The sequence below is a fragment of the Psittacula echo genome (assembly GCF_963264785.1).
Source record: "Psittacula echo genome assembly, chromosome: Z".
In the NCBI taxonomy this organism is placed as follows: Eukaryota; Metazoa; Chordata; class Aves; order Psittaciformes; family Psittacidae; genus Psittacula; species Psittacula echo.
The window spans coordinates 49312455-49328519 of NC_137742.1; the positions used below are offsets into that span (position 1 = coordinate 49312455).

A 16065-nucleotide genomic window follows, 5' to 3' on the forward strand; every position below is an offset into this window, starting at 1 on the left:
TGATAGACACATAGAATATGTTGATAGGCGTCTAAGAGCTGGAGTGTCTGTACTTAACATTTGTTTGTTTTTATCTTTTGGAAAGGCAGTTTGTAGGTATGATAAGCAGAGTCAAAGAAACCAGTCTTGCACATGAACAGCCGTTTTAGCTGCTCTTTCATTCAACGTGTTGGTCAAAGTTTCTATCAGGAAAACTTCAGTCTCCTTATAGAGGGGTCTGTTGTGCCAAAAGTACATTATTGCCCACAATCTTAATCTCAGAATTATAAGAAGTCTTTATGATGCCCTTAGCATCCAGTGAGTATATCACCTTCTCTGTTTTCTGTATCTGATATGATCATTCAGTTAAAGTTGGTATGCTTATACCTTTGAATAGTGGTTTGGAACATCTAGAAAGATTACAGAAATTTTACTCAGAGGCTGTTGGCCCTGCTGCTGTGCATACCTAGAATTTCTGGTTTGTGTGTATTCTGTGACTTCTTAATGAAGAGGTGTGAGGTTTTTTTCAGCATTTATATTAATACTCATAAACATGCGGAGTTGTCAGCAGTGGAAAAACTTGATTATACAAAAAGACCACCAGAGAGAACTTGTGTCTGGGCAGCTCAACCTGAAGGGTATGTAGTAAATACTGAGACTAAACAATATTCCGAGGAGTAGCCTGATCTGAAACACATCAAAGTCAAAGTGAATTTTAACTTCAGTAGCCAATATATCAGAAACTTTTGTAGCTAGGGAATGCAAATTTCCCCTCCCACCCCACTCCACTTTTACTATATTATCTTTAAATTTCATTGCAAAGCTCTTTATCCTTTATAGACCTGAAGGTCCTAACATTTTTGTAAGTCCAAAACTAAAGGCATGGAGAAAAGGAACTTCCATGAAGTACTTCTCTGAAAATAAATTTCCAAAGTTAGAGTGTTGTGGCAAATTCTGTTTGAATTTTGTTAACTGCAACGTTACTGAGATTTTTTGAACAGATACTGGAGTGTAGTACGATTTTTGGCATGAGAAGTGTAGCGAGCCCTTGAGGGCTGGCACATACCCCAGTTGATGGCCCAGCCCTGATTCGGGTGTCCCCCAAGGCACTTTACTTTGCTCACAGACGTGGTGGTGGCCTCTTGTTGGTTGTAGAGGCCTCAGGGTTGCTGCCCTTCCTCCTCAAGGCTTGCCTTGGCCTCCCAGTGGAGCGCTCACTGCCCCGGCTGGGAGTGGAGGGCCCGGGCACAGCCTCCTCTGGCTGCTGCTGGGGCTCTTCTTGCTGCAGTGGTGGTGGCACTGGGAGCAGAGGGGTGGCTGGGAAGCTCATCCCTGGTGGATCTTGCTGGGTTGCTGGAGGCCCCTGGGCCAGGAGACTTTCCTGCTGGCCTCGCAGATGGCGGGCCTCCCTGCCACACCACCGCACAGCGACACGGATAAGCTGTTGCACAAATGTCACTGTGCGGGTGTGGAGATAGACCCCAAGCATCTGTACCAGCAGCTCTTCATTCATGCCATAGTTGGTCAGGAGGACTATGATGGTGTTCTCCACTATGGCTGCCTCCAGCCACCTGTTTCGAAAGATCCGCTGCAGCCTATGTTCAGCCCAGGACAGCACAGTCTCAAGGAGGGTCGGGTGGTCCTGAAAAAGGTTTATCCATTCCTCAGGCTGGAGGCGGCCCACAGCATCCCTGGGCACCTCTGCTACAGCCCGTGGATGGGATGCTCCAGGGTAACGGAAGTCATGGGAGGCTGGGCGTCTGGGCATTTCCGCCTGATGAACGATGACTGATGGTGTCAGAGGTGATGTGATGACATGCTCCCTGTAGTCATTGTCTGCGTCCACTGTGTGCAAGATGGACTGGATCCTCCTCTTGCAGAGGGGGCACTCGGGCTTGGTCTCAGCCCACCGCAGGATGCACTGGTAGCAAAACTGGTGGAGGCATGGCATCACATAGCTGACCTCTTCCCAGCTGCCCAGGCAGATGGGACAGCGGTCCTCCAGCTCCATGGCCATGCTGTCCACAGGCTGCAGTGGGTTGGAGGGAACTGGTGATGTTGAGCTGCTCCCTGTCTCTGGTGCTGCAGCAGCGCGTGTTGTGCTGGGAAGAGAAGAGAGGCCACGGTCATTGGCTGGGCCGGGAAGGAGGGAAGAAATGCCCAGGTCCTTCAAGAAGGAAACCCTCCCATCTCCCCAGGGTGAGGTGTCCCTGTGCAGCTCACCTCTGCTGCTGCAAGCTCAACTCTGGGGTGTCCCGACTGCCTGAACCTGGCAGGGCCGGGGAAAATCCTTCCATAGCTCTGGAGCTGAGCCCTGAGAGCTGCAAAGAACAACTCTCCAAGCACAACACCAGCACCAAGGTCTCGCTTAACTGTCCAAACCTTGCAAACACCACAGCTGTGCCTGCTGCAGAGCTGCCAGTCCAAAGCAGCATGTGCCAGAAGGCCCTATGTTAAAACATCTATTCCTTAGATGCAGCTTTGCATTATGGACTTTCCCTTCTTACATCGTCATCCATAAAGTCCTCTCCACATGTGCTCATGTAACTCATTTAAAGGCTTTGGCCAGCTCAAGTAGAGAGGTCTATTAACCCTGTTCACAAACATCCTGATTTTTTTAATGCTGATTCCACAGACTGCTGGATGGCTTCCCTAATACTTTACCTTTAGTTCAGCTGTGAAGGGCATATTGTTTTTACTGCTATATCCTGCACAGCAATAGAAACAGGAACTGAACTTCTTTCTGATCCTTTCATCTGCTTCTATCCAAGCTTAATGCAAGGTGGGAAAAGAGAGCTGCAGTAACCTAAATAAAACACTGAGAACAGTATTTTGTCAGTTAAATGTTCTCAGGTTTCATATTCAGTATATATACGTTTTTCTTAGTATATACACAATGGGGAAAAAAAAAAAGAGATGTGCAGTGATCTTGTAAACATAAACAACAGGGTTTATTCTTTCATGTATTGTTGCCTAGTTAGTCTAAAGTCTGCATAATGCAGTACAGATAAGAGAGGCTGTCACTTATTTTGTATACTTAAGAGCATTTCAGTATCAAGTTGTCAGAATTGAACTTAAAAGACAAGGAAAATAAAAATTTTGTCAATAAAATTGGGAGATACTTCCTAAGGAAAAGTTTAATTTAACACATACAAATATAAGCACTTCATACGTTTTTCATATAACTTTTCAGATTAAGTAATTTTACAGATGCAAAGGCAATAATAGGAGGAGTTTTGTTCTCTTTCTGGATTGAAGGAAGGTGTTGAACTGTCCCTAAATGGAGTTCCTTCCTTCTTAGGCTACGTAAACTGTAGATGTAACAGTCTGTGGCCAGCCCTGATTAAACAGTGCTGTTTTTTAACCCCAGACGATAACTCAGAGCCATGCAGCCATTCACTGACCCTTGCTTTCCCTCCCACCCCACCTCCGGGGGGATGGAGAGGAGAATCACAAGAATGTAAACCCCATGGGTTGAGATAAGAACAGTCCAAAATATCAAGTATAATACAAAACTACTGCTACTACTAATAGTAATGATAAGGGAAATAACAAGGGGAGAGAATATAAAACTAAAAAGGGAAAAAACCCCAACAATAAACACAAGTGATGCACAATACAATTGCTCACCATCTGCCGACCGACACCAGCCCGAACCAAGAAGTGATGTGGCCCTTCCGGATGACTCCCCCCAGTTTATATACTGGGCATGGCGTGCTGTGGTATAGAGCACCCCTTTGGCTAGTTTGGGTCGGGTGTCCTGTGTCTGCTTCCTCACGGCTTCTTGTGCCCTTCCTCACTGGCAGAGTATTGGATACTGAAAAGTCCTTGATCAGGGTAAGCATTACATAGCAACAACTGAAACATCAGTGTGTTATCAGCTTTGTTCTCAGGCTAAAACCAAAACACAGCACTGCACCAGCTACTAGGAAGAAGAAAAAGAACTTTTAGATTACATTGCATTACATTACATTACATTACAAAGAGAAAAATAACAGCTGAACCCAGGACAGTGATTGGACTGAGGAACTGTTTAGAAGAGAAAGTATATGAGAAAGTATAAGAAAAACTTGTACTTCCAAGAAACAGTAAATAACTCAACTGCTGAACTTGCCTAAGTAATTGCAGTTGTGGACCACTTCATCTGACATAAAAATATGCTTGCAAATACTCTTGCTGGGGTATTCTTCCCAGTATCCATTAGTCATTTAAAAGTCACTAAAACAAGAATTAACCAAATTCAACTTTTGTATCCTGATGTCTTCTCTTCAGTAACTTGAAAGAGAAAAAAGTAATTCCAGCACTATGCTTAGCTGTCCAGGCAGTGTAAACCACCAGTGAGGCTTAAAGAAAATAAATTTCTCTGTTGACAGTGTAGGTTAGAGACTGGGATAACTCAGGGAAGACAGGATGCAAGAACACTGCTCCTGTAGCTAGAGTTCTGTAGAGTCCTTGTGCATATTTTTAAGAAATATTTATTAAACTATAATAGTGTTACACTATGTATGTATATTATCTATATATAAAAACATGGTTTTTATTGTTAAAGTAAGAATAAAAGAATTGAAGATGTTTATGTTATATTCATTATTATTCTTCAGAGATAGTGAACTTGATTGTCTCCTGTGTTTTTAGTGGTAGTCTGCCTTTGTATTAGGTAAGGTGTTTGAAATGAAAACTGTTCACAAGACACTATAATTTTTTCATTATTATTTTTATTGGTAAATCTCTGTGGAGAAGAATGTTAACTATTTTAATATAAGACTTTTGTCCATACTCAGCCCACATACTGGCATAAGCTACTCATAAGCAAAATTAGAATGGGACAAAACTGGAAAGAAAAACTTCTCACTGAATCTGTCTTACCTAATTATTTGCTTTTATTGAGAAACACCTCAAAGCCAGGACCAAAGGACAGATGAAGGTCTTCAGGAAAGTGAAAATGTCAGGATCTCTGTATGGCTAGGCAAAGAAGAAAAGAGGCAAAGAATCAAAGATAACTTGTGCAGTTATAGGAAATTTTTCTGTTTACAAGGAAAAATTCTATTGTGATTTAGAAAGAGAGCTTCTAAGGTAAAACCAAAAATCTTTTAAAAAACGTGCTTCTGACATACCACATATGAATTGCCATGTTACTGGTTTATTCTCTTATTTCCAGCTGATACTCATGTCTCTCTGTTTTTCAGATATAGAATACTTTTGCTTCTTGGAAAAGAAAAAACATGGCTTCCAGCACAGTGAACCCTGCTAACCATTTGCCATACTTCTTTGGCAATATTACGCGTGAAGAAGCAGAAGAGTATCTAATGCAAGGAGGAGTGAGTGATGGACTGTACTTGCTCCGCCAAAGCCGAAATTACCTGGGTGGCTTTGCCTTATCCTTGGCCCATGGAAGGAAGGTTCATCATTATACCATTGAGAGGGAGCTGAGTGGCTCATATGCTATTGCAGGAGGCAAGTCGCATGCCAGTCCTGCTGAACTCATTAACTATCACTCAGAAGCAGCAGATGGCCTTATCTGTCTATTGAGAAAACCTTTCAACCGACCACCAGGCGTTGAACCCAAAACAGGACCCTTTGAAGATTTAAAAGAGAACCTCATCAGGGAGTATGTCAAACAAACTTGGAATTTGCAGGTAAATCCAGGCTGATTTTGCCATACAGTGGTCTTTGACTTAGGAGAAAAAAGAGATTGCGGTGTTTGTTTCCAGCTATTGCTGTTGTTATGTAGCACTTTGTCACAGTGGAACCATAGCTGTTGAGTTTTGAACAGTGGGATGGTTTTGGTTTTTTTTTTCCCCAGTGCATGGAGTAAGTTGGCCATAATAGTTTTCCTTAAATTTTACAAAATTTAGGAGCTTTATGATGTCTTTGGCTGGTATAGCCTTATTTACCATCTATCTATCTAGCACTAATCTGTGTCATCAGATTTTCACATGCACCAAAATAGATGTAATGAACAAGATACAGAAATGGTTTGTTTATTGCTTTTGGTTATGAACTTTTGTTCATTGATGTGCAGGCAGGCATGGTGACATGGTGACTTGTTTTGCATCCTCCCCTCTTAGCTGGCCTCCTGCTTATTTAAATTTGTCCAAAACAGAACTTGGTTTCTTAACTGCAGAACACTGCTTATACAACTCTGATACTGCCTGTGTGAAGCAGGAATGTTCCATGCTGAGGAAGACAGGTTGGATTTTTTCCATAGAATAACCGTGAAGAAGCCAGTCCTAACATGGAAACACTAGTGTAGAAGACTGCAATGGGAATTTTATTTCACCTTGGGATGCCATGAGTTACCATTATGAACTCATGGAGTTGCGCTAGGTTTTTCATCTCTTTTGTTACTAGCAAGTAACCATGTGTGTTCTGTTCTATAAAGTATATCAAGCAATGCACAAACTGGAAAAGCCTGAAACTTACTACAAATGTTGAGGCTTACAGTTCTTTCTGATGAGTCTGAGCCCAATCTAGAAAGAAGTTGATGAAGTCAGGCTGAAAACTGATGAAACCTAGGGGGTTTTGCCCTCGGATTCTGGGCCAAATTTAGAAGTGGTAGGTTGTAGATCGGTTTATAGGTACGTAGGTTATACCAAAATATTAACATAGTTCACTCTAAAATTGGGACTGTCCTGCCTGCTTTGGGGGAATTTGTACTGATGTCTTCAACATGAACACACCTCAACAGTTCAAAGCATGTTCAGTTTATTTCAGTAAACTGTCACAGGATATTGAGACTACGTATAGTTAGCTATGTCTCATTAGCATAAAAATACGTTGTAATTTTCAGTTATATACTGATATATTAAAAGCTTAATTTACTACTTATTTTTATTTCTATTTATCAGAGGTAAAGGAAGAATTCCAGCTCTGTGATGTTTAGATTACTATACATTAATTTCTGGTTTAATATTTTCATAGCAACCAGATTTTTTCTTTATATATGTACAGATTATGGATGTCCCAAAAGCAGTCCTTTACTGGAAGTCTACCTGTCATGTTTTTACTGCAGAACACAGTTTGACTGTGTTTTTACCACTCTCTAGGGGCATGCTCTTGAACAAGCTATCATTAGTCAAAAGCCTCAGCTGGAGAAGTTGATTGCCACTACAGCCCATGAGAAGATGCCATGGTTCCATGGGAGGATCTCGCGGGAAGAGTCAGAACACCGTATTCTCATTGGGCCAAGGAACAATGGAAAATTTCTGTGAGTGCTTTTTTTCTGGTATTTTTGTGTACCACCACTGTTATTACACAGTACCCTTGAGTGAATCAAATGAGAGTATGCCCTAAAAGGTGTCTTCTTCACAGTGAAAGAGCCCAATCCAGCATGATATACGTGACGTAATCATCCCTGTATTAAGCAAGTGTGTCCAAGATTAGGTTTCCACTTAGCTAAAGATGGGAAAGTATAGCAAAAGCATGGATCACTGGTTTTTTGATCAAATACTAGGTTTAATTCTAAAGGGAGCATCAGAGAAACTCAATAGCAAGAAAAATCCATTGAACTTTGTTTTATAACTGATAAAAAGTACTAAGTGACTGTGGTAGGTTAACCTTGGCCCACCAAGATGCTGTCTCACTCCCTCTCCTCAACAGAACATGGGAGAAAACAGGATGGAAAAGCATCATGGGTCAAATCAGGGAGATCAAATCAGGGAGATCACGTATGACTAACTGTCATAGGCAAAACAAGATTCCTTTTTGGGAAATACAGTTATTCTATTATCAGTTAAAATTGAGCTGCACAGTAAGAAACAAAGACAAAAACATAAATAAAACACCTTCCCTTCACACAGCCACACCCCCAGTTCTCACAGGCTCAACTGCACTCTTCACACCCGAATCCTTTCCCCACCAAGCAGCACAGAGGAGGAGGGGTGTAGGGTGTCGGCTGCAGTGGGCCTGTAGCAGCATCTCTCTGCTGCTTCTTCATCTTCATACTGCTGCAACGTGGGCTCTCCACAGGAAATATCCTTCAGGAAACATCCACCTGCCTGGAGGGCTATGATGTGGACACCTGCTCCACCGCGGCCCCTCCCACAAGCTGCAGAAGACTCTGCTCTGATGCCTGGAGCATCTCTTCCTGTCTCCTCTGCCCTGGGCGTTTGTGCTGCTGCTTCTGGTTTGTGTTTGGCTTTTTCTCTCCACCACCACCCACCAAGTGTACATCTGTCCTTAATGATGTTTTCACAGAGGCACAGACACCATATACATGGCTGAGGGTCTTGATAGTGCCCTGCGCAAGTGTCCATTGGGGCCAGCTGGAACCAGGGCAGTCCCTGCCCTCGTCAGAGAGGCCCTACAGCACAGCTGCCACAGTCTGACCACTTGCACCCTGTACACTGACTCACCGAAGTCGTAAAAATACAAGCCACTTGTTGGGATCCATAACTGTCAGTTTCCCAGGGGCAGTGGTGATGCTTGGTTTTGTACTTACGCAACAAACAGAATTGCTTTTACCTTGGTAACACCATTTTGTGACTGTCACTGTCTGCATTTACTTGACCTCGTGATGTTTTGTTTTCTGAGTGCAAATGCGTCATTTAGGATAGTGACTAACAGCCATCACCTCATGAGGATTAGAGCCAGTCAAAATCTTCTAGCAAAAAAAGATTTTCTTTGGAAAACCCTCATTTGAAAAAGTGTTTTCACTGAGCATTTTTTTTTCCCCTCTGTCCCTCAGTGGAAGTATTTATATAATGATAGAAAATGAAGCTTAAGGGTCATGGCCAGGGAAGGATCACTCAGAGCTGTGCAATTCCTGAAAAAAATTTCTTCACCCACTTACGTGGCCTTCTTCAGCACTTGACTATCTTCGACCTTTTTAAAGGTAGTCCAAAGTAAAACCCCAGGAGTGAGTGCAGGATGGGTATGCTTGTACAGTACCCACTCTTTCACTTTACTAATTTGCCCTAATTATACCATCCAGGTGGTCATTTACCAGTTGCTTTTGTTGCCATTTGTAACAAAAAAATTGTTACAAATTTGTTAGAAGTTTTGTTACAAAATTTGGTGGATCCAAAGATTCTCCTTATCACAGGTTAATCTTTTCTGAATTCTTGTTCTTGTAGCGCAGAGTTTTCATTGGTTTGATGAATGTAGTTGCTGTCACAGAATACAAGCACAGCATTACCATATTGTCACTCCTTTTCATTGCCCAGTGATTTTTATAGTATCTTTTCCTACATTTTAGACACAGGAGCAGCTGATCTGAAACAAAGCAGCAACATTTTCTTTTAATGGCTTGGTTTTTTCTGTTAAAAAAATATTACTTTCTGAATTAACATCTTACCAAATCAGTGCTAGTTAATCAAGGACCTGAGTCGTGTATTAAAACTTGAGGATTTTCCAGTTTCTTTCTTGCATCCTTTGGTTTCTGTGTGGTCAAAATGCTTCTCTTTGGGGGAATATATATATATATATACAATTTATTATTTTTATTCAAAGAAATAGTTCTTTTAGCTATCATTTCTTAACAAAATGGATGGGCTTTGGAGTGAAGGAGTGTAATTTTTTAGCAGACTTGACATTTTCAGTCTCTTGTAGGCCTGGTCTCTTTTTAATCTTCTGTAGTTATTTCTACAGCTTTAAATGGAAATACTCCCCAGCATTTTCCTGTTCCCCCTAGAGATGTCCTGGTGCTGTTTGCAGTGCTGAGCTCAGTGAGCTTCAGAGGGGCAATCAGACCTCTGTGCGACTGCGTATATCAGCGGGTGCCTGTCTATCATAGTTCTCTGGAAATCAGGCAGCTGCTTTCTCATGAGGTAGATAAACCCCACAGAGGGGAAAATGCTAAATTTAAACCATGTACCAATAGAGCTTAGATAGTATGAAGATATAACTGACGGTACGTTGAGCTTGAGTCCCTCTTACTTGCTACAGCACTATTTACTTCTGTATGGTGCTTTATGATGCATTAGCTGTTCTTCACAGACTGCCTATCTGTCAGGTTTAGAGCTTAGTAACCACTTAGCTGCCATTTACTCTTACGGTCCTGGGGAAGAAACAGCATTAGATCTTCATCTGCCCCATAATTCAGCAGCCAGAGCAGCAAGAGAAATAATGTGATGTTTGTTTGTATCAGAGACTGGTGATTTTTCCATCTAGAGCTCATCTGGCTCGCAGCTCAGTAGACCTAGAGGCTCGTCAGAAATAAGAAAAGAACTGTCTAATTTGGACAGGTTTTCTATTTTCTGCATATGTGGTTTGCCTAATATGGGCTTGCTCAGTAGGTGTTGAGAAATAAACCACTCATTAGTTAGCTAACTGAAACAGTAGCAGCAAAATTTCTGAGTGCTGGGGAGGTGCGTTTTACATTTCAGGCCCAGGCATTGCATACTTTTTCACTACCTAGCAGCAGCGCATGTCGGTATCTTCTGTCCATCTGTAGACTGAAGGCTGTGAATTTGTGCTTGTGAATGTAGCTGCTCTGGGACTGTTTCTCTCAAGATGGTCAATACATTCAAGCCTGGTAGCTGATTGAAAGGTAAAACTTAGAAACATTCAATGTCTAAGAGAAGTTCAGGTGTTGAGATAGGACTTGGAGCCTGGGAAAATATGAGGAAGGTAGATTTTCAAGATGTATCATGAGGCTATTTAACATAAACAGGTGCTGGTATTTGACAAAAGATAATCTTGTTTATTAAAATAATACGTTTTAAAAGGCTAGAATATTTCTGTATAGTCTTTTACAAGAGTCTCTAAAACTTCAGTACACCAAAAATCTGCTAACAGTCTGACATACCTACCTTGAAAGAAAATCCAATACAGCAGTCTCTGTGAGAACACATCACCCAGATTTCTTAAGTGCTGCTTTGCAGCAGCACAAGATTATCAAATCTAGGGTTTTTTTAAAAATACCATAAATATGGAAAGAATTTAAAAGCTTCCTGAATATGAATAGCATCGTAAATCTAACACGGCGACTTATCCAAGCTGCTGACTCATCATGGCATCTCATGACATCAAGAGTCTAAACTGTCCCTTATTTGTCACAATAGTTAGCACTAGTAAAACAATTTAAAAATAAAAAGTTTTGAAGTGCAGATGTCCATAAGTCTTCTTGTCTTTTGTCTGACCAAAAATCTGTGGGTTTGATACATGTAGCAGCCTATGTGTACATTAATCTTACTGTCTTCCACTAGGGATTTACCACTGCTGGAATGCATTCTGAGCTAGGTGATTTATCTGTTGTTGTAAAGTATTCTTTAAATAAATCTATCAGTATTGTTTGCATCCATAAATGAAATTGGACATTGTTAATATCAGACAAAGAGAAACACAGTCCTATTAGACATGAGCTTAATTCAGAGATGTTAATCATGAAGTTCCCCTTCAAAGTACCAAGCACTTGCTAGGCTTAGATGATCATAAAAAAATTTCCAAGATACATGAAAAGAAAACAGACAATAAACCATGCTTCTGGAGTTCCTCTCCACAGCAGCTTGAGTGATGCCCACAGCTCTTTGGGAGAGGTGTTTGCTGATCTTCAGTGAAGTGCACAATTAGGTGCTACTTGCAGACCATTACAGCAGGGCTGTGGCTTCTGAAGGCTAGCTGTACGCTATCTGCTTTAGCAGCAGAGTGGGTTGGGGGTGTGAAAAAAAGATGCAATCTCTGACTGAGATAGCTGTATCAAGAAGATCTCATGCTGCAGGTGCAGTTATACAGCAAAGCTACTTGTTAAGGAGCGAATTTTAGTGGAGCATAGTGTATTTTGCTGGCAGGGTAATGCCAGCATTGCTGGCAATGCCAGCAAAATAGACTGCAGTGATGCAGTCGTTCTTGCAAAGGTGTTTCTTCACTGTGCAGCTCCTTATCGTTACCAGGAATTGAAGTTTTAGATTCTGTTGTAGATAGCAGTAGCGTATGCCTGAGCTAGCTCCTAAATTCTATACTATGCTGACATTTCTGAAACAACTTTCAATGTGTTACTAAACAGAGAAATTATAACTGCAAGAGAATAAAAATGTAGATGAAGACTGCAGTCAATCCATTTTTTCCTTTATATGATCCTCTTACAGATAGCACCAAGGTCATTCCTTATTGCACTCCAACTCAGAATATGTGCAGTCATATTTGAAGTGATAACGACTAGCCATATTGTTAATAACGTTAAGAGAGAGAGATATTCGTGCAGGCGGAGAAGCAGGGAATGGCTGGAGTTTGATCAGCAGTGAGGAATGTTGGTATCTCTGGCATCAAAGAAGCTGTTATAACTCAGAAGGCAAAGCAAGGCTGAGAACAAACTTTTAACACACCCTTGGATTCAGGAGTGATAATATTTCACAGCATTCCTAAAGCAAGCATTTTACTAGTTTATTTCCTTCATTATTCTCCACTGTAGAATCCTGTGACTTCTTTCCTACACAGTCAATGAGGCATATTGTAATAGCAGTTTAATTTTTTTTTACCCTCAGGGATTTTTTTTCCTTTAGAAGAAAGGGATCATTTGGCTTTTCACTTGGAAGCAGAAAAAACTGAGACGTTCGTTCTTTTTGCTTCCAAGCAAAAATAGAGATTCTACCAAATGAGAAAACAGATAGCTATTTACACACTTTGTAATGATACACCAAATACTTACTGGTTGCTATTTGGGTTACGTTCATAGAAACATAAAAAACACCCAAAGGTAGGTTGCATGAAAATTTCAATCAATAAGCAAACCTTTTTTGCATTGCATTGCGTAACAGTTTGAGTTTCTCAGATCTTTCTAAAATTGCTCTTTTAAAATATATGTCATAGAAAATCTGGATGCCTTGGTGCTTCTCTCATGTATCTATGAATTCAAATTTGCTTTCAGTGTCATTGTTCATTATCAATCATTTCCGATTATTTTGTTCAGAAACAAATTAGTCACTGTTTCTGATTAATCTCAGTGTGTAAAAGGAAAAGATTGTTTATTGACAGGTGTTTCTCATCTGTATGTTCTAATTCTGTAGATTTGTATTTCTCTGCAATTGCCATGAAATGGAGGACCAGGTGATATTTCACTAGTGGCTTCCTTCCTTGCGGAGATACTTTTTTGGTTTTTTATATACAGCTTTTTAAAATGAAGATTTTGTTGTTGTTATTATCAGTACTGTGTGTAGTTTCCAAGCACATTGAAGCAGATAGTACATTTCGAATGTCATTTTTTTTTCTTTTCATAGAAGGAAAATTCCATATATGAAGCAAGACCCCAAATCTAATGTGATGGCCCTTAGTAGTACAGGCAGCATCCTCAAGAAGATGTGAAAACCTTAACTTCAGTTTTAAGAGGTTTTGGTTTATACCTTTCAGTTTGAGCAGCCTTTTATTTGGTACCATTTTTTTGATACCATTTTTCACAGTATCAGTTCTATAAAGTATTGGATACTGTGTACCCAAATGAAGTTCTGGAGGCTTAGTCTAACCTAGACAGCCATTATCACAGTCTTCATAACCAAAATGAAATTGCAAATCATGGCCTGTGACTATACTTGTCACCAAAGGTAGTAAAAGTTTTTGGTTTGATGTATGATGGTAAGTTCTATGAGAGCACTTTTTGGATCAGTAAGGGATCTCATTGCCAAAACTGAGACTTAGGCCATTATTTGGTTTTTGCTTCAATGCTCTTGATACTTCTGCTCTTCAGACGTGTGTTGGAAGATAGTAGTACCTCCTGTTGTTGTTTTCTGTAGGGATCCAGTTTGTCCTGGAGCTGACTGGCTACAGTTTAAAAAAAACACCTGGGCCATAACCCGAAGAAAGTGAGGCTCTGTCTAGGAACTGGTCAATCATAAGTGTTAGAATGGAGATTTTTTATGCATGCAGTGGTAGAGGTGTCTAACAGAAGTTGCCATGACTGTGAACTGCAGATGTCTTCAGAGTTAATGTAACTGTCGGAGTGGCGGAAGAGAGAGATCAAAAATGCTCTCATAAACCTGAACTCTTCCTAAATCATGCACTGAATACTGATGGGACTGTTTGGATCTATGCCATGGTCCTTAGAAATCAGGACTCTCTTCTCCCATTGGTGCCTGTGATTTCAAGAAATGTTTACAATACCACCTGGAATAGTAAAAACTCTTGCAAATAAGAATCGGTTTCAGTAGAGCTAGTTGTGTTGGAGCTGCCATTTCCTCATGAGAAACATAAAGGACATTTTTTACTAGGAAACAATCCATTGTATTTTTATAGTCTTACCTATGCTGAACAGAAATCTGAGTGCAATGAAATGCCGTTCATTTGTATTATAGAAACAATGTCCTGTATTCTGAAAATATTTTTCAGCCTTATTTGCTTAAAGCAAGTCAGAGAAAGACAAAGTAAAAGCCATTCTTTATTTTAGCAGGACCTGTTGCTCTCCATCGGTCAGTCAGCACAGGAAATCAGCACTCTGAGAAAATACCTGAATGTCATGAAAAACCAGATTGTGGTGTTTCAAGTTGCTTTAGAGATACTAGGCAAGTTACTTGGGTTTCAGAAAAAAACCTGACCTTGCTTGCTTTTTTTGTAGCCAGTGCCCTGTTCATATCTTATGCAACAAGAATCGCTGCTTGGAAAAAAAACAGTTGCATGAGTAGTTCAGACAAAACACCTTTAGTTCAGCCTTGAATGGGTTGTCTGAGAAGCAGAATTTACTGCCTCTGCAGTCTTCTGAGATATGATAGCAAGTACTAGTGTTGCTAAGAGAAAAGTTTCACAACGCCTTAATGAGCATATCCTACTATGTTTCTTTTCAGGACTTTTTAAAAATTCAAGGGAAAATGACTAGATTTCTAAGCACAATGGAACAAGTAATGTTTCAGGGTTGCTGAATCTGGGTTTTTCGTAAAACAAACCCATTATTCCAGAAAATTTTAAGCTATCTCTATTTCTGTTTTCACTGTCAGCAGTAAGTGGATATAGGCAACTTAAACTAAAAGAAAAAGCCTACTTTCTAAACTCAAAAGTGCTATGCCAACTAAGATGGAACTAGTAGAAAACTCCTATCTACTCTGGGAGCAGGCACCAGAAGATACTGTGAGCTAGCCTTGAGTACACATAAAACAACTCTGACACTCTTTAGAGGCATCTCAGATGTTACTTGCAGATCTTCTGTAAGAAGATCGTCCTGCCTACCTATGAATTCTAGACAATGTCTTTACGTTACATTTTTTGATTTCTCAATGCTGAAGATACATACTCCAACACCATGTGAAATTTCATGTGAATTTCATGTGAAATCTGCAACAAAGCACTAATGTCTTTATCAAAATTTTAAGAATTTATGATTACAGAAACGTATGCTTTGCTTTACATTCCCGGTCAAACAAGATGCTTCATTGCACAAAGATTTTCCCTTTATTTGTTATTTCACATTATGGTTTTGTACTATTTTATTTTCTGCCCTTACTGTCATCTCTTTATTTCAAAATAAGAGATATGAGAGAGAAATCTTGCTCTAGTGAAGGCACTAATCTGTTGGTTTTAATTCTAGGTCAACTTTAGAGGACACTGAAGTGTAGCTGTTTGTATATGCTGAATCCTGGTCTCAGATTTCCATGGGCTTTGCAGGCCTGCAGTGCACAAGCCTTCAAATGCTTCCTTGCTCAGAGAGTGCTTTGTGCACTGCACAATGTTTTGTAGCTGCCTAGCAAAGAGCTCCACATCCTGAATTTTTTTGTTGTCATCTGTTGCCTTTTGTGGGAGAAAAAAAAAAAAAAAAAAAATTTAGGGAATTATGTCTAAAAAAAAATGACACTAAGAAATTAATGAAAAGCTTAACAAAATGTCTTTAAAAGTTGCAGTGCTGATTTTATTTGGTTTTAATTCAAAAGCTTAAATGAAAGAGTGATTTTAAAAATAACTGTGAGAATCTCTTATTTGTACAGTATCCGAGAAAGGGACAGCAATGGTTCCTATGCCCTGTGTCTGCTGAATGATGGAAAAGTACTGCATTACCGTATTGACAGAGATAAGACAGGGAAGCTCTCCATACCGGATGGGAAAAGATTTGACACCCTCTGGCAGGTCTGTTAAATTTGAATCACTTGGATATCTGTCGTCATAGTTCTGTGTAACTGAGTAAGGCAGCTTGTTTTACTACGCTGTGTGACAACAGTCTTCATCTAAACAGCA

At 40.3% G+C, this 16065-nt stretch overlaps 1 protein-coding gene across 2 annotated transcripts in view; it reads left to right on the forward strand.

Moving 5' to 3' along the window:
- Positions 1-5178: 5178 nt before the first annotated feature.
- Positions 5179-16065, forward strand: part of SYK (spleen associated tyrosine kinase) — a gene marked incomplete at its 5' end in the record, with an annotated part of 29818 nt that continues 18931 nt past the window's right edge. Inside the window, 3 exons of one of the 2 annotated variants that reach the window (XM_080638649.1) lie at positions 5179-5615; positions 7026-7186; positions 15819-15957. In XM_080638649.1, the coding sequence (XP_080494775.1) occupies positions 5202-5615; positions 7026-7186; positions 15819-15957 (714 nt within the window). The remainder of the gene's footprint in view (positions 5616-7025; positions 7187-15818; positions 15958-16065) is intronic. The other variant, XM_080638648.1, reaches the window with a different exon arrangement.